The sequence below is a fragment of the Coffea arabica genome, chromosome 5e (assembly GCF_036785885.1).
Source record: "Coffea arabica cultivar ET-39 chromosome 5e, Coffea Arabica ET-39 HiFi, whole genome shotgun sequence".
Taxonomy (NCBI): domain Eukaryota; kingdom Viridiplantae; phylum Streptophyta; class Magnoliopsida; order Gentianales; family Rubiaceae; genus Coffea; species Coffea arabica.
The window spans coordinates 38,874,117-38,901,248 of NC_092318.1; the positions used below are offsets into that span (position 1 = coordinate 38,874,117).

At 33.2% G+C, this 27,132-nt stretch overlaps 1 protein-coding gene across 3 annotated transcripts; it reads right to left on the reverse strand.

Annotated features, from left to right (window-relative positions):
• Nucleotides 1-11,785: 11,785 nt before the first annotated feature.
• Nucleotides 11,786-26,918, reverse strand: LOC113743323 (cytochrome P450 72A397-like). Of its 3 annotated transcripts, none has more exons than XM_072048645.1 (5): nucleotides 26,610-26,918; nucleotides 15,125-15,342; nucleotides 14,213-14,421; nucleotides 13,677-14,061; nucleotides 11,786-12,315 (listed from the first exon to the last, which is right to left on the reverse strand). In XM_072048645.1, the coding sequence occupies exons 1-5, from the start codon at nucleotides 26,890-26,892 to the stop codon at nucleotides 12,004-12,006; spliced, it is 1,407 nt and encodes a 468-aa protein (XP_071904746.1). In that variant the 5' UTR covers nucleotides 26,893-26,918; the 3' UTR covers nucleotides 11,786-12,003. The 3 variants fall into 3 exon arrangements, with proteins under 3 accessions (XP_071904746.1, XP_071904745.1, XP_071904747.1); XM_072048644.1 differs by having other exon boundaries at nucleotides 11,786-12,429; XM_072048646.1 differs by lacking the exon at nucleotides 26,610-26,918 and having other exon boundaries at nucleotides 11,786-12,429; nucleotides 14,213-14,457; nucleotides 15,125-15,247.
• Nucleotides 26,919-27,132: the final 214 nt, after the last annotated feature.

Sequence of the window (27,132 nt, forward strand, 5' to 3'; positions counted from 1 at the left end):
GAATGTTGAGCTTCCCCTCGAGTTTGTCCACAAGGAGCTTAAATCAAAGACGTTTCTCCTTCACATCAAACCTGTTCAAACGCAGCTGGCAGATTCAAGGCAGCGCTACACAGTTATATACTACTCTGAAATTGATGATGATGCCGATTCTGTCCAGTTAACAGATGAACCAAGAGATGACTCCCCTTTTCCTAGCAAAGAATCTGAGACTGTACAGCTCGGGGCTGAAGGTAACTCGCAGACGTTTTTTTTTTTGTTCTCCATTTGAATTTTACTTTCGCTTTAATAATATCGCATATCAAAAAAATATGGTCACAGGGGAGAATACTGCTCGTTCAAAGGTTTGTGTTCAGCTTTCTCAGAGGTTTGATGAACCACACAGCACTGAAGCAAATGAGGATGAAGATGCAGAATGCAGCTCTAGCAAGAAGCAAAAAATCGACTGACTCGTTGCTGTTGAGTCTTTTGGCCACGAAATCCTTAATTTCTATGATTGACATGCTATCATCTATTTTTGCAAGGGTACTTATGCATTCCTAGAAGGGTGATTGATGTATTGATGAAAAATGTCCTTTTGTTCATGGATACCCCTTAAACTGCTTTTGGTCTACCCCCTTTTACGTTTGCTGATAAGCTGCAATCAGCACCAGTTATGTGTTTGAATTGATGCTTTACAGCTATTATGTTCCTGTCACAGTATCCTTTAAATTCATCTTCTACTCTATTTAACTCATTAAATGACCTTGTGGTCAATGTGTTGTCTCTTATACGGTAACTTTTGCAGAATACCTTTATCAGGGTCTATTCAACTTTTTCCCTGCACATAACTCTCTTATTAAATATCACATCTACTGCTGTGAGCTCCATTTACTCTGCTTCCTGCCTCAGACTTAGTGTATCTATTAGCCTTAAATTGTGTAGTTGTGCAGCCTTCAATTCATTTGCAGAAATAGAGCTTCTTTCCTGAGCATAACTGTGTTATACAATGCACTATGCCCTTAATTGTTTTGAAACACAATAGATAAAATAGATGCACGGTGGTAGCAGGCCTTGGGTTCCTAGCGTTCACTTCTTTTAATATTAACATGTTCTGCATCTTTGATGCAACAAATCATTAATCTCCTTGTTGACTGTAAATAAAAAATGAGAGCCAACCAGGCTACAAAAAAAATCATAAAAAAAACTGTTAGCCATTCATTGTTTATATATAGCTACTTCTTGAATAGCTCATACATCCAAGGCAAAGCACTGCGAGTTAAGCTGCCTACTTGCTTCCCTTGAGTTATCCCTAACGTTCAGCTGTTCTCTTTACCTGCAAATACTTACATCTTTTACATTTTTTTTATTACCTTCTCCAATCACATCAATGGCAGAAGGTTCATCTACCTATGGATTAACAAATAGCAGCTCAATGGCCTGTTGTTTTCTACTGAAATGCAATCACAGAGGAGAGGTCCAATTTTCTTCTATGCGATGGAAATTACTTGTTAGCAATGTATACTGCAGTTATATGCATTCATTTCACATTTTCTATTTTTCTGTCCTAAACGCAGATTCTGTCTGCTCAATTCAAACTATTACTTGCTCAGCACCAGCGCAATACAATCATTCTCAGACATGGAATTTATAAATGGCCTGTTGTGGTCGGTCAGCGTTCATTCCAAGAAGGCTGGGATGAATATTACCATGAAAACATTACTAACAAACATGATATCTTACTCCTACGCCATACCGGCAATCTCATCTTTGATGTCATCCATTTTTCGGAGCTGCAGAGACAGGTTTATCTATCTTGGACAGTTCCATTGCCAAATTTATTGCAGGCTCGTGCTGCTCATCCACAAGGTCAGTTATGCTAACCTTTATATCGTGCAGTTACTTGTAACAAAATTGTCTCTGCTTTATTATTTGCTAAATAAATTCAAATAGTGCAGATTCTATAATAATTCAGCAGTCGGTTGCTTCATCAATAAAACCAGATTTAACCCAAAATCTTACTGACTCGATTTCCTTCTATCAAACATTTAATACAGCATCCCCGAACACATTGGTAACCTTTCCTTACACTGTTTCTTTTTCCCTCTCTCACTGCATTCCTTTAAACCGAATCTATATATTATGTTCTCACGTCTCACTTTCACTCTTTTGTATTAGAAAATCCCAAGATTTGTCGATCACTTCGTTAATGGACAGAGAACTCCAACACTACTTATTAGAACTGGAGAAAAACTTACAGAGATTGGTGTGAAAGGAAAAAAGCTAAAAACAAATTGGAGAAACTTCGCTCTTCAGCATCAGTTGCAGCACAATGAAGTCCTCGTCTTCATTCCAGAATCATCAACTACCTTCACACTTTCAGTCTTCGATGATGATGGAGTCGAGAAAGTCTTTCCATGGTCTTGCATCTATGAAATTTATTCTAATTCTCCTGCTTGTACCTAACTTCTGCAGTGTGGTTTTATCTGTAACCGAAATTCACTTTTCGCTTGAACCTCTCCATCACGCATGTTCAATTTTTAATTTCATTGAACCGCACTTTACATTCCTGCTAAATATAATTACATTGCAATGAAATTAAGCATGCAGCAAGTACATTACAAATACCTAACATCTATTATTGCTGCAAACAAACTCAAGAACGCTAACAATTCCGCCTTTCTGTTTGCCAACTAATTATTTCATTCTCCCAGCAATAAGCTTCGGTTAGGGACCATTTCCGTTGACTGTGAAGATAAATTGTTGCACAGGGATCCTTTTTGAAAAATATTAACCCTCTTCATTCTCAATATACACCTATTTTGTACCATGTATCACAATTCCATTCTCCTGTCGAGAGTAGCGCGTTAATTGTTCCAATTATCATGTTCCATAAAAAACAATTGAATCAACCATATACAAACAGTTAAACAGCCTCAAAATTAATTCTTCTTGTATATTTAAAACCCCCCCAAACAATCAATCCTCCACACAATAATCCAACAAAATTAATTGTGTTTACTCATTCTTTAATATTTTTACATCTTCCATTTACTTCTCCGCACGATTATCATATTTCCACTTCAAAATTTGGACATTTTCTGGGCAACACAAAAATAACACCGCACGGTGCGCGCGGTGAACCCCTCCTAGTCCTCGGAAAATGGGCCCCAGGATTCTGACCTTACCGAAATTGCCTCCCTCTCCTACACACTAAAATTCTTCTTAATTACAAAATTACTGCAAAACAGCAGAAGAAGAGAAAAGACAAAAACACAATTACTATTTCAGATTCTTTTGCACTTGTTAATTAAAGACCTAAAATTTCATCAATTTCTGTTAAAACTATGATTGACGAGAATGATATTTTCATTAAGCAGCTAAGTCACAGTACTTACTTACCGATTTTTTTAAATCGAGAATCCTTTTGAAGCTATGGCTTTTCGATGCACATCCACAAATCAATTCAAATAGATTAAGAGGAAGAAATGGTAGCCAGCCAAAAGGTTGGTTGGTCCTTGAAATATTAAGTTTGAACATTTTTAGCAATCTTAACTATTAATTGTTTACATTCAACTTCTAAAACCACGCACTTTTAATTGTTCCATCAATTTTAACGGTTCGACCTAACAAAATTTATCTCAAAATGACATAGTTTTGATCATCTTCTTCCTCCAAGACGTCCAGTCACGGGTACAACTACTTGCTAGCGGTCAACCCCGATGGCCAATGATTAACATCTATCTAGACCGACAAGATTTAGATGAAATTATACGTCTGGACTTTATGGTTTTGTGTAGATTCCAAATTTATGTTCAATTTTCTATGAATCTTGCTAGATTTGAGTAGATTTATAAAAAAGAAAAGAAAAGAGAGAGATAGTTTTACCACCACTTTACAATCCTTTATATATCTTTGGAATCACATATCAACGTATTCCTTGGAATAAGAAAGTTCAAAGAGGCAAGGCCCATTTTGTGTTAAATTCTCTAACATTTTATTCCATTGAATTCCTTATTTTGATTTATTTGGTCATATTTGCATTGAATGAAAGCCCTTTTTCTAAGGACTATCTCTTTTCCTATTTTAACTTATCATACCCTCGGTTTTTACATATGGGATTGAGTGTGGTGCAATTTTTAACAGCCCAAACAAACAGAGGCTGAGAAGAAATATGTGCTTTTAGAAGTTAGACTGCCAAAAAATAAAAGTAATAACTAATAAAAGCATATAAACATAATAGTTTGAGGACCAACAAGATATTTTGTAGGTAATGAGTCCATCATTACTAGCAATATAGGTTACCTCTTTATTTACAAGATAGTGGTAGTAGTAGTAACAGGCCAGGCCACCGCTAATGTCTCCTCTACTATTAATATTGAATATGTAAAAGCGTCAATGGACTTGGGTACAGAAAAATCATGTTAATGTCTCCTCAACTACTAATATTGAATATGTAAAAGCGTCAATGAACCTAGGTACACCAAAATTATTGTAGCTACTACAGTGGTTTTAGGCCTGTATGAACAGAAAAAATATATTTGCAGTTGGATGGTTTTTTCATCATTTCAGTGCACTAATAAATGGATGAAAAAATATTGCCAACATGTCTTGATCGGATGCTTTTGTTTTTTGGCGAATAAAAGTTTAGATGAGTTCAACCCTCGTCACCATCACAAGTTAGGACATGCCTCCGAGATCACAAGTTTCTTACAAGAATTCTTATAAATTGGAAACTATCAGATTGTAAAGGATTTTCTTGCCCCTTTTTTGTCCACCCCTTTACTCACTTCCTATTTGTCCTTTAAAAATATCTTATTTTAATTATGTTTTCTTATTTTCCTAAGTTTTAATAACTAATAATAGGATAAAAAAGGATAAATTTTTTATACACTATCAACGTATACGCTAGTGGGTTTAGATGCATGCTATATATACAAAATTTGATATTTAAATTCAAATTCAAATTCAGATGATGTGACATTCATCCAATCCCGTCAATGTATACATTGACAGTATAGAAAAGATTAATCCAAAAAAATACAATAGACTAACTACGTCAAATATCATAGAAACATGAAATTTTGTATAACTTTTCTTTTTTCTCTTATATAGTACTGTTGAAATTAATTTGCAGTCTTACGCTTGTACGCTCAAAAATGGAATTACTCTTGGAGGATACACTTGGGTGAGTGGCAGATCCACAAATTTGATCCAAGGAGTTGCCATCTGGATTGGATCCGCAGCTAAATCCATGTAATGAATTCAGGTGCAGATCTGATAAAGGATTTACCTATGGATTGGATTTGCGAACAGATCCGTGTGGGCTTAGGCCTGATCTGCCGGGTACCCACTATAAATATGGCATTTGAAAGTTGTTTTCTTCCTTCAGCTACACGACCCAATTTTATCCCTTGTCAAGGTGAAATCTCGATCTACATTCAACCAAAAAAAAAATAAAAAATAAAAAAGAAAAATGATTCTGATTTTGATTTTGATTTTGCCATCTATCATGTCACTATCGAACTTTAATCATTCTGTGATACTAGTTAAACAAAATGATTCTGAATTCAAGGTTTAAATAAAAGAAAAAAAATTGTAACTAACCGTCAAGGTTTATTTGAACATTATTGTGCTAATTGTCAATTTTTGCAGATCGAAGTGCCAATGAAAAATCATTAAGTGGGTACATTGATCATTGGATATCTATCTAGTGAGATTAATAATTGTACTTTTTTTGATTAAAAGAAGAAATTTTATTATTAAGATTGCTGGAAATCATCCGGCAGCAAAATGATCGATAAAAGTGGAGGGAGAATTTCAAAGGAATTCAAACATAATTAGATGATTTGGCAAAGGGAACCAATTCACGAGCAACTTAGTTTGTATTCTTAGAACCCAATATATACAAAGAGGTAAAAAGAGTATAAGTTTTATGATCCACAAATCAATGTAATTAGATATGCAACAAAACATGCCAAAGTTCCCTTAATTAGCCTTTTACATTAGAAATTTCATCACAAAATAAAAAAAAAATGTAGTATAGTCCATCAATACCAATCATTCGCTTTAAAGAATTTTGGAGATTGAGCTGTTCTATCAAAAAGGTAGAAACCATCTTCCCTGACTTCCCAATTGCATTCATTAGTGCTGGAGTGGCCGCAGTAATCAGAAATCTTGCTATCAAAAACAGCAAAACCGCCTTGTTTGGCAAACCACCAAAAATGACAGTAAAATGCTGTTCTTTCGAAAAGTGCCATTCTGAAATGCCAATTCCAGTCTTCAGATAAATCCAGGGTGCGAAATCCCAAATCATCATCTGCAGAAAAACAATGTGCCCTTAATTTATCGGGCAAACGATTAACTATATGAACATCATAAGGCTCCCCATCACCATGAACATGTAGTATTGTTTCCACAAAGAAAAATGACAAAAGAAGAAGGGCAAAGAAACTTTTACTTGTGATATAGTTCATTTTGTTTATGGACAAACTGTTACAATGCATGCTCTAAGTTTTCCAACGTCACCTTTATATAGTATAGAAATGCCAAATATCTCTTACAATTATTACTTCCATAATAAAATAAATTTCCAATTATTAGTACATTGTCAAATATCTCTGCATTAATATCGGTGTAATCCAATTTTGAATTCAAGTGTATGAAGTGTTAATGCAGATTTTTCAAAAGAAGAAACACTATATACGGTTAATGCAACAAAAATTTTGTACTAAAATGTTAAATATGTTGAAAATATTGGCCACTATTTTAGTATAAACATTTAATCACAGAGATCAAAATGTTTTTACTATTTTCTCTATACAAAAACTTTGTACCATCCAAACTTTATACCTAGAGCTGTTATCTAGTTTTAACTCGTTTAACAAAGAGATGCTTTTTTAAACTAAATGATGATGTTACGTTGATATAAAGCGTTTTCATGAATGTTCATGCAATTAAGAACACATTTGTAATATATTTAATTCAATTCATGTTGCATTTAATCTTAAACCCTTAATTGGAAGTATTAAAAACCTGAGGGATCCATTGATAAAAACTTCAAAATTAGGGACCAAAAGTGTAAAGCCAAATTTTTCACTGACACCAATTTAATATGATTGTTAGAATTCGCAATTTTTCCATTAATTGTCCCAAAATTTTCCTAAAACATAAAATTTTAGGGGCCAAATTTGTTTTAATTGAAACATTAGAGACTAATTTGACTCATGGATTAAATATTGGGGGAGAAAGTGTAATTTTTGCTAATTTTTTCAGCATATCCTTTCCCCCGATTAATAGTAGCTGAAACGTTGTTATTCAATCTAAATGCAATTTCAACTAATTATGAGCATCCGGTAAAGCAATAACTTAAACAGAAATAAATGGATCTATTACAATAGCTTAGATTAAAAGAAAAATCGGCTAGAATTAGTTATTTGAATGAACCACTGTTGTAAATACATGCGTAGCACCAGACTTTACATCATTGGTTACTTGGCGACCACACCTCCGCCAGATTTACATTATCATGTGAAGCTCTTAGGCATTTGAAGTCGGGACCATCTACGATAAAAATCATTCCAAGAATGTGGGAGAAGAAAATAATTTTAAAAAAAGGAGAAAATTGGGTAGATATCCCACATGTTACTATAACTTATTTTGATTTTGTCGAATTTAATCATTCTGTACAATAGGGTAAATTATTTATAATCCCCTTGTGTCTTTACAAAATACTAAGACGACCCCTCTAAAGTTTCAAAATAAGCACATAACTTCCCTATGATTTTATGTAAAGTGAAAATCTTAATCAGTTACTACGTTTATACCAAACGTACTCTAAAAGCGTGTGTGTTAAAATTTTAAACTCCATGTAACCCTCTTATGTTTTGTACAATATTCACTTTATCCTCGTGTAATTTTTACATTTATCCGCGTAATTCTTTTATACTTTTACACAAGATAGTTAATCCATCAATTGATTTAGCATTTAAGTAAGGGCACTATTGGTATTTCATTTAACGCATCACATAGACTATTCTCCATCAAGTTTTCACTTTATATAAAATCATAGAAGGTGAAGTAGATATTTTGAAACCTCAGAGGAGTTATGCGGCAATAAAAAAAATCACAAGGAGTTACATGCAATTTACTCATTATTTAAACAAAGTTATTTTTGAGTCAAGGTTTATAATTAAAAAAGGAAACCAACCGTCAAGGTTTATTGATCATTATTGTGCTAAATGTCATGATAAGAACCGTTGGTGAATGAAATTCGCATTAACAAGCCCAAGAACCGTTGGTGATTAACACAAGTTTGAATAACCGAATTCCTATACAGACTCCTCTAATTTCCGTAGTTGTGAACGTTGATACGATCCTGACCCGTAACCACATAAACTAGCGAACCTTATGAAAGATAGTACAATGCCACAACCTTATGAAACTAGTGTGATTTTAGATTGATATGCCAAAACAAACACTCAAGACAATTCTAAATTGTTCAAGGGTATTTAAAAAGCCAAGAGAGCTATCTCTCAAGATGATTTTTCTGGAAAAATATCACTTTTTTCTTTATTTATTAAAGCGTTGCCTTATTTATAACCTTATAAGACACAAAAACCTAATCTAATTTGGAAATAATACAAGATTCCTAATTCGACACAATTTCCTAACTAACAAAGAAACCCAGATAGGACACAGTTATTATGCTAGATATGTTTTAGTAGAGTTACACGACTCAAACGGATACCAGGAAATCGAAAATAACTCAAAAATCATGAAAATTGCTTAAAATGAGAAAATCTTATACAACAACGATCGGCTTGGGACATTGAATTGGATATGGGTCGCAGGGTGGATCAGCAGCCTGGGTCGCGGATCCGGTCTCCGTTTCTACTTCTGCTTCATTTTCCACACTTTTCCTTCAACAATGAACTACACCGACGCCCCCCAAGTTCAAAACAACACAATCCCTGGTTTGTTGCGCATCATCAAATTGAACCAAGTAGATGCTTTTGAAACACTAATAGTAACTTGAAAAGTTCGAACCATAGTGAGAAAGTAACTCTTCACTTTGGTTGGCTCCGTGCTCTCATCACGTTAATTTCTGCAATTTACTGAATTTTTTTTAATTTTTTAGTGGGAAGATCGAAGTTCCAATAAAAAAACCCTTTAGGTGGGTAAATTTGATTGTTGGATATCTGTCTAATGAGATTAATAACCGTACAGTCGTACTTAATTATATACATTGAGGTAAAAAGAGTAAAGTTTTATGATCCAAAAATCAACTCAATTGGATATTTCGTTTAACCTTTTACATTAGAAATCTCATCACAAAATAAAATAATAATGTAGTATATTCTATCGATACCAGTCATTCTTTTTTTTTTTTGTCATAACAACTGAGTCAGGGGAACTTGACTGGAACTAAACCACAATTAGACCAGACGGGTGCACCACATACCCGTACGAATTTAGAACAAACCTCATATTGAGGCATATTGATGGGAGCTCGGATGATTAATTTGAGGTCAGATTTTGCATTGTCTTTCTTTTATGAACTAGAAATGATTACTCGAAGGATAAGAGAAAAGATGTGGAATCCTCCATGTAGAAGATAAAAAAATGAATAGGACAGCGAATGAATTTTTGGTACTTAGAACAGAATCAAAACAATTTTCAACTTTTACTGATGTACTAAATAACAAAAAGAAATTATAATATCAAGGCTTGACAAACAAGCCTCTTTATTGAAAAAAAAAAAAAAAAAAAAACTTACCTCCTGATCTTGTTGCTGTGCTTGGGAAATAGTAGCAAAATCTTTTTCTTGTTTTCCTTTACATATTACTGCGCTTGTTAGCAATTCCACAACACATGAAATTTGTGCCTTAGCCACCTAAATAAACAAATACCTTAGAAGAGGGCTACTATTATTCGACTCATGATCCTCAGTTCTATTGTTCTTTGGCTTCAAGACCTTTTGCTTCACTTTGCCCCACAACTTCTTTGCCCTCTGGGATGCAGTTTCTTTCTTCCTAAATGTGTAACTTCTAAGAAATTTTTGCCTTCTAATATAGTAGTCACTGCTGCCCCAAATTAAACCTGTTTCTAGACTAGTATTTATGGAAGAAAACGAGGGTAAGCCCTCTATTTCTCTTCTCATGCTCAACTTCCTCACCAATTCTCTATCCGCTTGCGTCCATTCTTGAAGCTCTGTCATCTTCTTACTAGCTGGAGATTCAATGTGGAAGAAGAATTCGTAATCGTGAATTTTGTCGACCGTCTTCTCTAAAGGGGCTAAAATTTAAAGGGCCTTTTATTCATAATTTTGTGGCCGTTCAATACTGCTTGTAGGATTATATATATATATACATCCACCTCATGTATAAACCGACTCCTAGAAGAATTAGGAAATTTAACAGTATTGCACGCATGGAATTCGTATTGGAAAGGTTACCCTTTTTTAAGAAACAATTATGGTGAATAACACTTGGAACTCTTCTTTTACAAAGAAAAGGAAAAGCCAATTCTAAACAATTGTGATGGACTAATGATTTTGGCACTCCAAATTTATTCTTTTTTTAACTAAGATGCCGTAGGCTATCTTAATTCAGAACCCAAAATACCCACAAATACATAAGTAACAAGGCAACTTGAAACTTGATGAGAAAAATAGTAGCTATTACTAATTAATTATAGCACCTTTTATGTGTGGTTATAATATTTTTGAGGTAATAGAATTATTGGAACAAATAGTGCACCAAAAGGCTGGTCATAGCTCAAATCTCCTGCAATCAACCCAAACAAAAAAAAAAAAAAAATCAACAACAACAACGGAAGTGTTGTTTGCCCATGGAAACAATCAGTTGGTCTTATGTTTTAGTAAAAACAAAGTTTGCATTGTTTTTCTTTATGAACTAGAAAAAAATTATGGGAAGGATAAGAGATAAATATCTGGAATTATCCGTTTAGAAGAAAAAGAATACATAGTGAGGATAGCTTATGAATTTTTGTTGCTAAAAATAAAATTTTAACAATTCTCAACGTTTATTGATGTACTAAATGATACAAAGAAAATTGGTCTTAAGATTTACAAACAAGCCTCTTTAAAATTAAAAAAGAATTTTAAAAAACCGAAAATTTTGACCTCTTGATCTTGGTGCGATGCTTGGCAAAATTTTAAACCTCAGTATTATTAAAATACAAAATTTAAACCTCAGTATTATTAAAATACAAAATTTAAACCGAATTTAAACCCCGTATGACTCGAATTTTAAAAAACCGAAAATTTTGACCTCTTATTGTTCTTGGTGCGATGCTTGTTCGAGTCATAATCCTCAGTATTATTGTTCTTTGGCCTCAAGACCTACTCACAAATTTTATTTAGGGCAAATTCCACTTTACTCCCCTGTGGTTTAGCATTTTCTACATAAACCCACTCATGGTTTGGATTAAAGTGTCAAAATGACAGAAATGATTATTCGTAATGGAGCCATCTAAAATGTCAAAAATACCCTTATGTAAAGTTGAATATTATTTATTAACCAAGGGGGGTTATGTATATATTTTGAAAACCATAAGGAAGTTATATGGTAAAATATTAAACTATAAGGGGGTTATATGGTAAAATATAAAAATCATACGGGGTTAGTGTGTCATGTATTTATAAGGGTAATTTAGGCATTTTTAGAAGTTCCGTTACAAATGACTATTTTCATCACTTTGACACTTTAATCCAAACCATGAAGGGATTATATATAGTTTTTGAAACCATAGGAGGATTATGTAAGAAAATGCTAAACCATAGAGAGGTAAAATGTAATTTGCCTTTTTATATATGTACATCAATTTGATACATAAATACGATGACGTCTATAGCACAGATCAAATTGTGGAAGAAATATAATAACCACAGTCAATGGTACTAAACATCAACCGTGCCTATCCCAAGCCCAATTTAAACATCTGAAATACAAATTTATCAGATACAAGCTAATACACAAACAGCAGCAAATTGCGTATTCGACACTACAATTTGTGCAAAATCAAGTGAGCACCATACTGCGGCTGAATAGTTAAAACTACACGGGGAGCATGTGTATAAGATGGTGAAAGTTCAAAGGAGAAGCGCTGCAGAATCATAGCTAGTGCCACTTTTGCTTCTAACATAGCAAAGTTTTGGCCAATACATACGCGAGGTCCGCAACCAAATGGGAAGAATGCAACTTTTCCATTTGTTGCGTTTGAGACTCCATCAGCAAACCTCTCTGGCTTAAACTCCTTCACATCATCCCCCCATATTTCAGGGTCATAGTGCAACAACATTGCTGGCAATGATACCTGCACTTGAGATGGGAGAGTTAAATTTCCCAATTGAGTTTCTTCAGCGGCTTTTCGAGCCAATTCAGGTACTGGTGGATATAGTCTGAGAACCTCGTGTAGTATCATGGTGACCTATCAGATACAATAAATTACTGAGAATCCTTACTAAAGTTTTAACAATTCCACACTAAGGAGCTATTTGGTCCAAATTCTGCAACAATTATCACTCTGAATATGATAAATTGGGCAATAGCTATGGGTTTTATAAAAAAACTTTACAGTAATAGGTTTTAGGAATAAAAGAATAGTGGATAAGTAAAATCCCACTGTTTAGCAGTTAATCATGAAACACGTAGAAGGAGTATATATAATCCATTAACTAATTTTGATTTATCATAAATAAATATTATATACTGGATAAATAAAAGGGCAAATTACATTTTATCCCCCTGTGGTTTAGCCATTTTTTACATAACTCCCATATGATTTCAAAAGCTATACATAACTCCCCCATGGTTTGGATTAAAGTGTCAAAGTGACGGAAATAGTCACTCGTAACGGAACTTCTAAAAATGTTGAAATTACCCTTATAAATACATGACATATTAACCCCGTAAGATTTTTATATTTTACCATATAAACCCCCTTATGGTTTAATGCTTTAACATATAACCCCCTTATGGTTTTCAAAATATCCACATAACCCCCCTTGATTAATAAATAATTTTCAACTTTACATAAGAGTATTTTTGACATTTTAGGTGGCTCCGTTACGAATGATCATTCCCGTCACTTTGACACATTAATTCAAACCATAAGGGGGTTATGTATAGTTTTTGAAACTATAGGGGGATTATATAAAAAAATGCTAAACCACAGGGGATAAAGTGGAATTTGCCCTAAATAAAACCCTACTATTTAGTAGTTGATCATGAAACTCATAGAAGAGTTATATAAAATCCATAAACTGATTCGGATTGATGTTAAACAAACATTATATAAGAGTGTGATTGATATTGAAACCCATTTTTTTATGTTGAAACACGCTTACCAAACACCTCCCAGCAAAACTCTTTAGAGTTTAGACCTCGCTGGACATGATTACTTCATAGAGTTCAATTCTGATACCGAAGAATGAATGCAAATAAAGACGAATCAAGCAAGTAAATTAAGATCTTCCTAGCAAAGCTATATTAGTTACAGCTAAGTATTTCTTTTCCCTTATCAAGAAACTATATAGAGTGTTCATATTTAAGAGCTTGAGGTGATTTTACATCTATGCTGGTGGCTAGAACAGTAGAAACTATACTGAAAAAGCATCAGAAGATTAATAACACAAGTTTACAACAGGATTTTTGTAATTTGTAAAGAGTACTTACCAATTTTAGGTGATTTAGTCCATCCAAATCTGGCTTGTTAGTCCCAAAGTGTTGCAAAACCTCTTCTCTTGCACGCGCTTGCCAGTTTGGATACCTACTCAATAAGATCATTGTCCAGACAAGCAGCACTGAAGTGGTCTCCTGCCCCGCAAAATAGAACAGCTTACATTCTTCAATAACCTCTCTAATACTCATGCCAAAACCCTTGTTTCCATGATAATCAATTTCTTTAGAATTGGATTCGAGTAATATACTCAATAAGTCATCTGCACAAGCTTCACCTGCTTCCATTGCTTCCAATCTTGCATTTATAATTTTCCTGATAGATTCATGAACATCTTTTGCAATTTGTTTCATTCTTTTATTCCTTTTTGTTGGCAAGAACCTTTGAAAAAACACAGTTTCACAACAAGCAACAAACGGTTATATATCACAACTACATTAACTGTGTAAAGGGATCTATCCAAGCAATAGAATCAAATTTGAAGTCAAAAGTTTCTTTAGTACAGAGAATGCCGTGAGTAAATAACATTTACCTCCATCCTGGGAAGTATACTGATTTTAGAGCCTTTATGTGGTATTGAGCCTGTTCTGTTTGAAGTTCAAATATCCTCGTACCTTCTTTATAGTTACTACCAAATGCTGTCCGTGAAATTGCATCACAAGTCAGAGTTCGAAGATCCGGCCAAACATCCAACTCACAGGAGCCATTGGTCGAAACAATCTCCTCCCATTTGCTCAACATCTAACCAGCACAGGTACAAAATGATGGGACCATGTGCTATAGGCAAGAAAACCGAACAAGGGAAAATAAGTCTGAAGAAATGTTACTTTCCTGGCAAGAATCCTCGGTTCATTTTGTCTGTAGATATCATATTTTCTCTAACATCATATGATCCGCTAAGATTTTAATATATTCATATAACCTTATGGAGAAAATGGCCTGAACGCATCTCCATTTATGACAATTGGCCAAGACGCATTTAAATGTGATGAAATTATAATATTTACTTAACTCGTCTCATGATTTTGCATAAATATGTAATTAATGCCCTATGGTTTTGCATCTATTTGTACAATCCCCCTATAATTTTGTACAAAATGAATAGACTCCTATTAAATTTATTACTTACATATGGGTAATACTAACATTTCAACTAATTATGCTATGAAGACTTTTTTCACCAAATTTTCACTTTATATGTGGATATTTTGAAATCTTAAGGGGATCATTTGATATTTATTATGCTAAAGTACAAAGGGGTTACAAGTAATTTCCCTATTTGTTTGTTGCTTAATCTGATACTCTACCACTTTATACGGGAACTCGTTCATTTCAATGAAATAATAAATTTTCCAACATTCCTGGTATGACAACCTTACCTTACAGATCCTATCAAAAATGAAGTGATAGTTCACTAAATAAACCAGAAAAAATTAGAGAAGACCTTCAATTTCTCCACATGGAAAGCGGGAGTCATGAGTTTTCTGTGTTTAGCCCATTTATCACCATCATAGCTCACCAGCCCTTGTACCAACAATTTGGTATCTGGAGTATCACCAGGTTTTTGAAAGATGGAAAGCTTTGAAGTAATCTCCCTTATGTGTTCAGGGTTCATGATCACCACTGTCAGTTTTGGTCCAAGCCATATGTATGTATTCTTACCTGAGAGTCATTTACCACTTGTTTCAACTCAAATTAAACAAACATAATAAATCAAGGATACTTAGGAGCCGTCACTATCACTAAGAATATGAAGTAAAATCTCGATAAATTAATAACCTCTATTAAATAATACTTTTTCCTAGTCCAGACTAGGCCTAACAAGTTAAATTAATAATTTTAATAAAATAATAATATAATAATTTTTTTTTTTGGAAAACATTACATAACCTTTTGGTCCCATTCATATTATAAATTAATAATTACATATCATATTTTCTTAAAATATGAGTCTATTGTTGTTTTTTCTTAAAATTTAAATCTACTTGAGTCTCATCCCTAAGTTTTCTTATTGTATCTAAAAGTTTTAGATTTGAATTCTGATATTGTAATAAAAAATTATGAAAAGTTATTGATGTTTTGAGTGCTCCCTTCCACATAACAGTTATGCATGTATACTGAAGATATTACTAGAATTAAATTATACTTGCAAATTAAGTAGATACGAATTGATTTATATTGCTTAGACATTTAGCCTCCTTTTATTAATAGAATAATTCATATTTTTATAAAATAAAATAGAACTTTCATTGATTAAATGAGTATTTTTTGAATTGTAAGTACACTCGATAAATTAATAATTTATTAATTTATCGATTAATTAATACCTCTTTAAATTAATAGAATTTGTATGGTTCTAAGGTTATTAATTTATAGAGGTTTTACTGTTTTATGGAATAATAATGGATTTGATAAAAACCCTTGGAGTAATTGGTAGTTTTACAGCAATAAGTTTTGTGATAAAAATAATAATGAATAAATGAAACTCTACTCCTTAAAAGTAAGTCATGAAACCAGAGAAATGGTTTATGAAACCTATTAATTGATTCTGATTAATTTTTTAACAAACATTACGAATGGGTATGATTCAAATTGAAATTCATTCCTTTTTTTGAAACGTGTACTTATCAAGCACCTCCTTGTCTCTGCATTAGTATTGCTATTGATAAGTGACTAATTTACGTAATAATTGTATGACATTTTATATTATTTTTAGTCACTTTGGTTATATTATTGGAAGAATATGAATCATTTTGGCTATAATTGGTGAATAAATGTTTTTAAGTGATTAAATGAGGTTTTTATCACTTTTTACTTGGATTTTGTGTATTTTGACAGTTTTGACACATTTTCGTATTTCGTCTATAACTTGAGTTACAATGATCGGATTGGGATGATTCTTAAACCCATTTGAAGATAAGAGATAGATCTACAACTTTGGTGAAGACATCTAAATCCAGTTTGAAGGTTTTCCAGGTCAAATTGCCGAATTACAATAGCAAATTTCTACTGGTCGAAGCTGGAACAGGGCAATGAGCAGGTAAGGGTATTTCGGTCATTTCTCAGCCTACACAGATCCAAATGAGGTGATTCTTGATGCATTGGAAAGCTAACTCAAAGGGCTACAAGTTTCATGTTTTGGTCAAGAGCTAAATCAGCTTTTATCATCAAGAAAAATGCAGTTGAAATTGAGTCAAAATCGGAGCAGAGCTGGAAATTGAACCAGAAGTGACCAAATGGTCACTGTATCAATCCGGCCGGAATTTGGCCGGATTGCGGTCAGAAAAGGCTGCTCTGTACGCGTAAAACTCAATTTCACTCCCACCAACTCACATGTGATGCTATACATGTGAGAAACATTCCCAGCTGTAAAAGGGAGATGTAATCCTCATTTCTTGACCACCTTTCATCATTAAAGAGCAAAATTCATTGCAAGAAGATGGAGAGGGGAGTCCATAGCAAAAAAAATAGAGAGTGAGCTACGGGGAAAAGCTTGAAGCTGCAGAAATGTAGCTCTTTCATCTCCCTAGTGTTAGTTTAGCTTAGTATAGAGTAGTGTAGCTTTTCCATTCTTGTTTATTATCTAGATTAGGATGAAGATGGAGGATGAAGAAGGCAAGGAAGAAAGCTCATGTGACAAGGGTTGTATTCCTTCCAAATTCTTTATCTTTTGTATTTGATTCCAAGTTTAGTTAATATACAAGTTCTGGATTTTGTGTTTAATATGTGTTTCTAAAGTTTATACCTTGGGTTTGGTTGAACTTTCTATAATTGTTAGTGTTTATTATTTGGTTATTTGATTGCTATGATTTGAGCAAGTTATTTAGCACTTTGGCTCTTTAAATCATGATTAATCTGGTACCATTGATTGTGATTATCTAAGGTGTTGTTTCTGCAATGGAAATTGAGATTTAACACTAGTTCAAGAAGTGCTAAACATAGGGAGTACACTCACGAAAGTAGAGGTGCATCTATGTGGTTTTTAGTGATTCATTTCATGTAATTTCATTGAAGAAATGAACTTGTAGTTAATTTCATAACCATGAGAATAGGTATGGATTAGTTATAAGTATAATTGATTCACTACGAAAGTAGGATTCAAATGCATAAGGAAATTACACCATAACTAGCCTAGATGCAGTAATTAATGATCCAAATATAGCACTTGCATGAGTAGTTAGGGATACCACAACCTAAGGAGCTTTCATTTGTTATTTTGTATAATTTCAGTAGGTTAAATTTGTTATAATTCATTGATAGTCTAAATAATAGAGAAGCTTTAGTAATACCGGTAATTGTTCACTCTTCCCTGTGGGATCGACCCGATATATACCCTAAACTACTAGTTGATCTGTATACTTGCAGTGAACGGGTGTAATTCGGTTTTTTAACTTGTACGTATGTAAAATACCCGTCAAGTTTTTGGCGCCGTTGCCGGGGAAGATTTGGCAATATCGGTGTGAAGAGCAACTTTATTAGTTTAGACATAATATTAGTTATAATGTGAATGTTATTTTCTGTTATTTTTGTATTTTATGTGTGTATGTTTCATTACCTATTTTTCTTACTAATTTTGCTTTTGAGGTTGTTTAAAAGCAATTTTAGGTAATGAGAAGGGTAGGACAATTTGGAGGACAATGCTTGAGAAGTGGAAGATTGGCAATGGATGGTTACCAAGTGCAAAGCTCCTTCAATAGAGGTAACCAAGAATTTACTGAATGTATGTCTTTTGAAGATGGTTTAAGGTGCTTAAAGGCAAAATTTGATGTAATTAAGTTACAAGTTCAAATGGACACCATGATGCATGAAATTGAGCAAGGGAGGAATGCTAATGCTTTTAATTCTTATCATGTGATTTGTGACTTGTGTGGAGGTTATCATGCTACTAATACATGTATGCAAGCACAAAATGTGGATTATTATTATGAATTAGAGCATTACAATCCTTGTTTTGATCAATATAGTGCTAATTGGAGCAATTCTCCTACTTATGGTTGGGATAATCAATGTACTTATAGTGAGTCTCCTTATTTTTATGATTACCAATCTGAAAGTGTCCAATATGAATCAAAACCATCTTGGGAGTTGGCAATAGAAAGGCTAGCTAATGCATCTCTGCCTTGGGAATTAGAGAATGAACCATTAGCTAATGATTCTAATGCATCTTGGGAGCTAGCTGTAGAAAATTATTCTAATCAATTTGATTCAGCAATAGAAAAGCTAGCAAATGCAACTTCCGACCGTTTTGATAGGATTGAGGAAAGAATAGATGAATTAGCTTCTCACTTTGGTAGAATACATGAGCAATTGAATGTATTGTGTGAAGTTATTTCTTCTAATAATTTACAAAATGATCCTAGCATGAATGGTGGAAATGTTGTATGTGAAAATGGATTGCATTTGGATGAAAATGATGAATCTCAATTATATTTCAATGAGCAAATATCCATTTCACATGATAATACCTTTGAAACTAACTTTGAGCCTCAAGAGGTGAGTTTTAATGACTCATTTTTCACCCCTCTTGAGGAGTGCAGTGAAAGTATAGGTTCTAAAGGTATTCCTGCCCAAGATACTCTCATGACAATTCCTTTGGTAAGTTCTCAAGTGGTGTATATTCAAGGTAATATCTATGAAACACTTGGGATAGGTAAGTCACTTTCATTTCTCACATCATTAGATCATGTGGCTTTGGCTATAAAGTCACCATTTAATGATCCACCACGACCTAAAATGGTGGATTATTCGTTAACTAAACCTCCTTGAAAAATGAGGAGAAATAGTCAAGCTATTGACTTTAAAGAAGCGCTTATTGGGAGGCAACCCAATGTTTGTTTAAATTGCTGTTACTTTGGAGTGATTTTATGTTTAAAGTATAAGTTTGAGTAATTTTGTTGTTTTTCATTTGTAGATTTTGGAAAAGTGACCAAAAGAGGTGAAAAGGCGAAGTTTGATCAATGATCTCAATACCTCAAATTCAGTAATTATGGTTTTTGATGCATTAAAGAGGTTTAGAATGCATGTTTAGATCATTTTACATGTGCGTGAATGGTTTATTTTGACATAGAAATGATCTAGGGTGTATTTTGAAGAATTGAGGTCAAACTGAAAATTGCAAAAATTCTACAATAAGTGCAGATTCAATGGATCCGAGCTCGGATCCATATGGATCCGAGGCCTTGGATCCACTTCTGCAATTAGAGAAAAACTTCGAGCTTCTTGATCCGAGCTCAATCATCATGATCCGACCTCTGATCCTTTTAAAAACGAAGGCTTGGATCACTTTTCAACTCCACTTTTCTTCTTGTTGGCTTGTTTTTAGTAAGTTTTAGTTGTTCGATTAATGTTTTTGTGTGTTTTGTAGGTGGCAATGGCAAGAGTTCATGCAAATGATCTCAATTGCAAAGGTGTTTATATTAAGGCAAAAAGGGAGTTTTCATGTTCAATTGCTGCATTTCATGCATTTAAAGTGTTTCATGTTTAAGTTATATTCATGCATGATCATGTTAAATTTGAATTTTATTCAAAGAACATGAAGTAGGTTGAATGTGGAAGGTTGGCCAAGCAAATTTGGAGGAAAAACTGCAGAAAACAGCTTTTTCTGCAGCAAATCCGGCCATAAATCCGGCCAAATGTTGGCCGGATTGAAGGCCGGATAGTCAGGGGAGAAAAGAAAATTTTTTCGAGCATTCTGGACAGAATCCGGCCAAGAATCCGGCTGAGAATCCGGCCAGAAACTGGCCGGATATGCAACAGTAAAAAAAAAAAAAAAAAAAAAAATTTCTGCCCAGAATCCCTCCACGAATCCCTCCAATTTCTGGCCGGATTGTAGTGAACAGTAACCAGCGTAAGATGAATCCGTTTCACGGATTCCTCACAATTTTTCTCCCTTCTTCTTCAACCCAACTCACACACTAACACCTCAAACACACACCACTCACTAAAACACCACTTTTCACCATTTAATCTTCAAATAACCTTCACCAAATCACTTTCTCCTATCCTCTAGAGTGAATTTCATAGTTCATATTTTTTCAAAAACAACTCTAAAGTGGTTTCAAGCTTACCATTAGTTAGGGTTCTACCTTCTTGAAATCACTCAATTGAGGTCAAATTGGAGTAAGTTTTTTGAGGGTTTTCACATCATATTGATCTCTAAACATCACCAAACCACCTTGAGGTAACAATTCTTCACCTAACTTTGTTATTTGAATTTTGCCATGATTGAATATTTTCTATTTTTAGGCAATTTTTAATATGTGAAGTTAGGTGCATTTATTTCAGCTTATTGATGCTATTGGTGATTGTTAGTGATAACTATATTTTGTGATTTGCATTTATTGTACTTATTTGGTGAATTCTTGCTAGTTTTATGCTTAATTTGGCTTGATGACGAAGTTGCATATTAAGTAGCCAAATGTAGCATTTTAATTAGCTTAGTGGGAGTTTTTTATATTTATGTGAGTAATTTAGATTATCTAATGAATGAAAAGGTGCTTGATTGAATGATTTTGTGAATTCTTAGGTAATTCTAAAAGAAGAGGTGAATTGAAGATGACCTTAATTGATGAAATTCATAAATGCACTTACAATTTTTGTGGTTCAATAGTTTTTAGTATTTCATGAATTCTCACGAAGGTCATTTATATTTTGGTTCGGTGTGTTTGCCTCCATTTTGAGATTACTTTTGTACTTGCGGGGATTTGATCATTGATGACAAAATGTATAAATGGAACTTATTTTGTTCATGATTGTGGATTTTTTGTGTGAAATTAGCTTCCCTTTGCTTTGGATACTAATGCATATATTTGATTAGTAAAGATTAGCTCATTTCATGTTTTTATCCCTTGAACATTGTATGGTTCCACATGCTTGATCATTTTTCCTTTTTCCTTGAATTGCAACCTTTTATTTTTAAGAAATTTATTTTTTTTTATTTTGTCTTTTTCAGGGTGCAATAAGTGAACTTCCATTCTTTCTCAAATACGGTTGGAAATTCATCACTTGGACATGGATTTGGATTGCGCAAGTCATAAGGGGAGTATTTTCTTTTACTCTTTCTTTATTTTCCTTTTCTCACATTGAGAACAATGTGAAGTTTAAGTGTGGGGGAGGAAATATGTGAACTTGCATTCTAATGCTATGTGATGATATTTTGTGGATTTAAATGCTTAGAAATATTGGAATTGTGTTTGAATTATTTGCCATGTGGATAATTTGCTTGAAATTGGGTTTGTTGGCAGGGAGTTTTCATCCATTTATAAGGAGAAACTCTGTAAAAATTTTTCTAAAATCTTTTCCAATATTTCACTATGGCCCAAAAGTTCTTCAAATTTTTGCATTTTCATTCAAAAAGGGCAAAGTATTCCAACCTTAAGTGTTTTATTCTTCCAATTGTTGAAACTTTATGTGTATTTTGGAAGGTTTAGTCCTCATTTAACTTGGAAATAGTTATTATGCAATTAGAATTTTTACATTTTAGAAAGTATATTTGGTAAAGTGAGGAAAATTATGCCTATAATTTTACATGTTTAATGAGATTTCTTCTCTTTATTTAATTTTGCAAGTAAGTGATTGATATAGTCGATAAAGGTTATACTCCTCCTTCGATTATTTTTATATATTTTTCTATGAGGGAAAAATAAATAAATAAATAAATAAATAAAGGAAAAAAAAAGAAAAGAAAGTAAATAAAAATTGTTCTACTCCAATGATTCTCATACCCAGTAACTGGGGGTTGGCATCTAAAAATGTCGATTTTCGCGTAAAAAGGTATTTGAATTAAGAGTATGCATAGCAACTTGAATAAGTGAAATGTTGAGTAACCGGGGATCTTCACCTAAAAGTGTCGATTTTCGCGTCAAAAGGCTTTCTCACTATTTAAGTAAAATTAGTGTGAATAAATCCCTCTTAGTTGTAGAATTTTGAAAAAAGGATAATTATAGGAGGAGGAAGGCTATAAATTGACTATGTGAATTGCTTATTTGTAAAATTAAGTTAGGGTAAGAGATTAAGTTTAACTTGTTGAATTAGGGTATAATTATCTTTCCTTTACTTGATATTATGAGTATTTAATGTAATTTGAACAATTGTATAATGATTAATTTCCAAGTCTTGAGGAATTAAAGTTGACAAAAGTGCATATATTGTTTCACCTCTTGAATCATTGTAGTTGCTTATGTGTGGATTGCTTGAGGACAAGCAATGATTTAAGTGTGGGGGAGTTTGATAAGTGACTAATTTACGTAATAATTGTATGACATTTTATATTATTTTTAGTCACTTTGGTTATATTATTGGAAGAATATGAATCATTTTGGCTATAATTGGTGAATAAATGTTTTTAAGTGATTAAATGAGGTTTTTATCACTTTTTACTTGGATTTTGTGTATTTTGACAGTTTTGACACATTTTCGTATTTCGGCTATAACTTGAGTTACAATGATCGGATTGGGATGATTCTTGAACCCATTTGAAGATAAGAGATAGATCTACAACTTTGGTGAAGACATCTAAATCCAGTTTGAAGGTTTTCTAGGTCAAATTGCCGAATTACAATAGCAAATTTCTACTAGTCGAAGCTGGAACAGGGCAATGAGCAGGTAAGGGTATTTCGGTCATTTCTCAGCCTACACAGATCCAAATGAGGTGATTCTTGATGCATTGGAAAGCTAACTCAAAGGGCTACAAGTGTCATGTTTTGGTCAAGAGCTAAATCAGCTTTTATCATCAAGAAAAATGCAGTTGAAATTGAGTCAAAATCGGAGCAGAGCTGGAAATTGAACCAGAAGTGACCAAATGGTCACTGTATCAATCCGGCCGGAATTTGGCCGGATTTAAGGCCGGATTTATGGCCGGATTGCGGTCAGAAAAGACTGCTCTGTACGCGTAAAACTCAATTTCACTCCCACCAACTCACATGTGATGCTATACATGTGAGAAACATTCCCAGCTGTAAAAGGGAGATGTAATCCTCATTTCTTCACTACCTTTCATCATTAAAGAGCAAAATTCATTGCAAGAAGATGGAGAGGGGAGTCCATAGCAAAAAAAATAGAGAGTGAGCTACGGGGAAAAGCTTGAAGCTGCAGAAATGTAGCTCTTTCATCTCCCTAGTGTTAGTTTAGCTTAGTATAGAGTAGTGTAGCTTTTCCATTCTTGTTTATTATCTAGATTAGGATGAAGATGGAGGATGAAGAAGGCAAGGAAGAAAGCTCATGTGACAAGGGTTGTATTCCTTCCAAATTCTTTATCTTTTGTATTTGATTCCAAGTTTAGTTAATATACAAGTTCTGGATTTTGTGTTTAATATGTGTTTCTAAAGTTTATACCTTGGGTTTGGTTGAACTTTCTATAATTGTTAGTATTTATTATTTGGTTATTTGATTGCTATGATTTGAGCAAGTTATTTAGCACTTTGGCTCTTTAAATCATGATTAATCTGGTACCATTGATTGTGATTATCTAAGGTGTTGTTTCTGCAATGGAAATTGAGATTTAACACTAGTTCAAGAAGTGCTAAACATAGGGAGTACACTCACGAAAGTAGAGGTGCATCTATGTGGTTTTTAGTGATTCATTTCATGTAATTTCATTGAAGAAATGAACTTGTAGTTAATTTCATAACCATGAGAATAGGTATGGATTAGTTATAAGTATAATTGATTCACTACGAAAGTAGGATTCAAATGCATAAGGAAATTACACCATAACTAGCCTAGATGCAGTAATTAATGATCCAAATATAGCACTTGCATGAGTAGTTAGGGATACCACAACCTAAGGAGCTTTCATTTGTTATTTTGTATAATTTCAGTAGGTTAAATTTGTTATAATTCATTGATAGTCTAAATAATAGAGAAGCTTTAGTAATACCGGTAATTGTTCACTCTTCCCTGTGGGATCGACCCGATATATACCCTAAACTACTAGTTGATCTGTATACTTGCAGTGAACGGGTGTAATTCGGTTTTTTAACTTGTACGTATGTAAAATACCCGTCAGCTATGATGCTATCTTTATGTTTTTCTTTTATAATTCTAAAAACGTGATGATGTTAAAACTTAGAACTTGGAAGTTGGAACCAAGATTCAGGAGGTACTTGACCTCCTGAACTCCTGCCAGTAGCTGAAAATCAGACGGCATTGTATGCCACACCTCCGTCCTAATGTGCCAAGGTTCAACTCTCATTGCTGCAATTTGCACTACCGCCTCTTGGTTGGGATCCTCTCTGTTGATCCCTCCTTAAATTATATCTAAATTACTATAACTGAATAATTGTCCGATTATGTCATTTCTTTTCTTTTAATCCGTAGATCAACATACTAAAAAATGATTCTTTCAAGAACATTTTGATGTTTAGTTTATTCAAAATATTTGAATGATAAAAAATAGGTCAAATTTGGGACATATTTTGTAATGATTAATCATGCAACAAACTTAGTCAATTTCTTATGAAAGTATATGTATAAGTAACATATCTGAGTCTAATCCCCTTCTCGACCAATATCCCCTCTAGTTTCAAAAGATATATATAATCCTCTTATAATTTAGATTAAAGTGTCAAAGTGAAGGAAATGATCATTTGTAGTGGAGCCCATAAAAATGTTGAAATTACCCTTGTTTAAAAACTAAAATGACTGAAGTTTCAAATTAAGGGTCTTAACAATTATCTCTTTTGATTTTTTGAGATAATGTAAGCACGACAATGGTAGATGTAAACACAACATGCTAACAAGATAGGACTGTCAATGGGGCTGGGTCAGCCCGAGCTCGGCTCATTCGGCCTGACAAAAAGCCCGATGAGTCCGACATTTTAGTGAGCCGGTCTGAATTTGAACCTAAAAATTAAGCCCAAATTAAATATGAGCCGAGCTTGGGCCCTATTAGGTTCAAACCCGATATAGGCCCGACCCTTTAATTATTTGTATATATATATAATATTTATATTTTGATATTATGTATAATTATATATCCAAATATATTATTATTAAATACTAAATATATATATATATATATTACAAAATATAAAAATACCTCTAAAGACTCTTCCATGAACTTTCTTGAGAGCCAATATTTGTGACGCATAACTGAATCTCTAACTTTTTTTATTGGTTGAATAAATTTTTGTGTTGGTATAATATTGGTTGATTTCTTTTTGATCTACAAACATAAATCATCAAGCATGTTTGGATTCAAATCACAAGATTATAAAAAAAAATTTCAACTTTTAAAGATGTATTGGCTTATGATCGCATATTTTATTACTATTTTTCATGCATTTTGAATGAATTAAATATAAATATTGTTGAAAAAATTTTGATTTATATACTTTTTAAGAACTATTATTTGTTGATGTTTAGTTTTAATATTATAGTTTTGTAAATGTTAAATTAGTTTTACAACTTAATAGTTATAGTAATTATATTAAGAAAATTAAGGAGTAATAAGTGAGCTTGGGCTAAACCCGATTAAGGCTCACAACCCGAATATTATGTGAGTTGAGTATGAGTTTCACATTTATGAACTCGAAACTCATAATCTGAAACCCGAAAATGTTCCAAATTAAATGAGTTGAGGTTAAACTTATGAAAGTCCGACTCATTAGGCCCGATTGACAGGCTTATAACAAGAGGCACGCTATCACATAAATAATATTATTTTCAAGATTCACTATCTATTATACCATTTTCAACTAGAAAGGTTAGAGATATACATTGTTTGGTGCAATTACACTTAACAATTGTTTATTTGAAACTTCCAAAATAGAAAATTTATTAAGATGGAAGATTAAGTGTGACTTAAAGCAAAAAATTATATTCGTCAAAAACAAAACAAAAAATCTTGAAACATGATTACAATTATTGAAGAAATCCATGAAATGTTTGCAAAGAAAGCATCACATAATTGAAAAGAAGATAGTACTTGCCATATTTCTTGACGGCTTCATGGAGATGAGGAATAACTCTTGGGAATAAGTCATCAGAGAGATTGATTGTCTTGGAATGAGCTTCCTTGAGCAAGGTTGAAATCTGTTTGAAGTCTCCATAGAGAAATTTGTAAGGATTTCCTCTGAGACCTTGCTCTTTCAGCCGCTTCTCCAGCCTCTTGGGAGTTAACCACGCGCAGTTGAATACTTTCCATGCAAGCACTAGAAAGTATAAAAGAATACAAGAACAAAGTACAGCTATAGGACTGTAGGCTGTCTCCATTATTGAGTTGCAGATGAAAGGTTTTTTTTTTGCGTTCAGCTGCTCTAGCTTGCATTCATATTTACACTTGGAAGTTGAAGAAAGTTATCGTTAGAGTAAATTACTTATAACCCCCTATGATTTTATATAATGCTAGATGATTTCCCTAAGGTTTCAAAATAGCCACATAACCCCCTGTAGTTTTATGTAAAGTAGCAAATGGATAGAATACACAATCGGTTATGACATTTATACTAAACA

Excerpts from the sequence above, each read along its gene's own strand:
- LOC113743323 (XM_072048644.1), bottom strand. The coding sequence starts at position 26,892 with ATGGAGACAGCCTACAGTCCTATAGCTGTACTTTGTTCTTGTATTCTT. Across the intron at positions 14,062-14,212 it reads GTATACTTCCCAGGATGGAG|GTTCTTGCCAACAAAAAGGA; the intron begins GTAAATGTTATT and ends GTTTTTTCAAAG. Across the intron at positions 12,430-13,676 it reads GACTAAATCACCTAAAATTG|GTCACCATGATACTACACGA; the intron begins GTAAGTACTCTT and ends TGTATCTGATAG.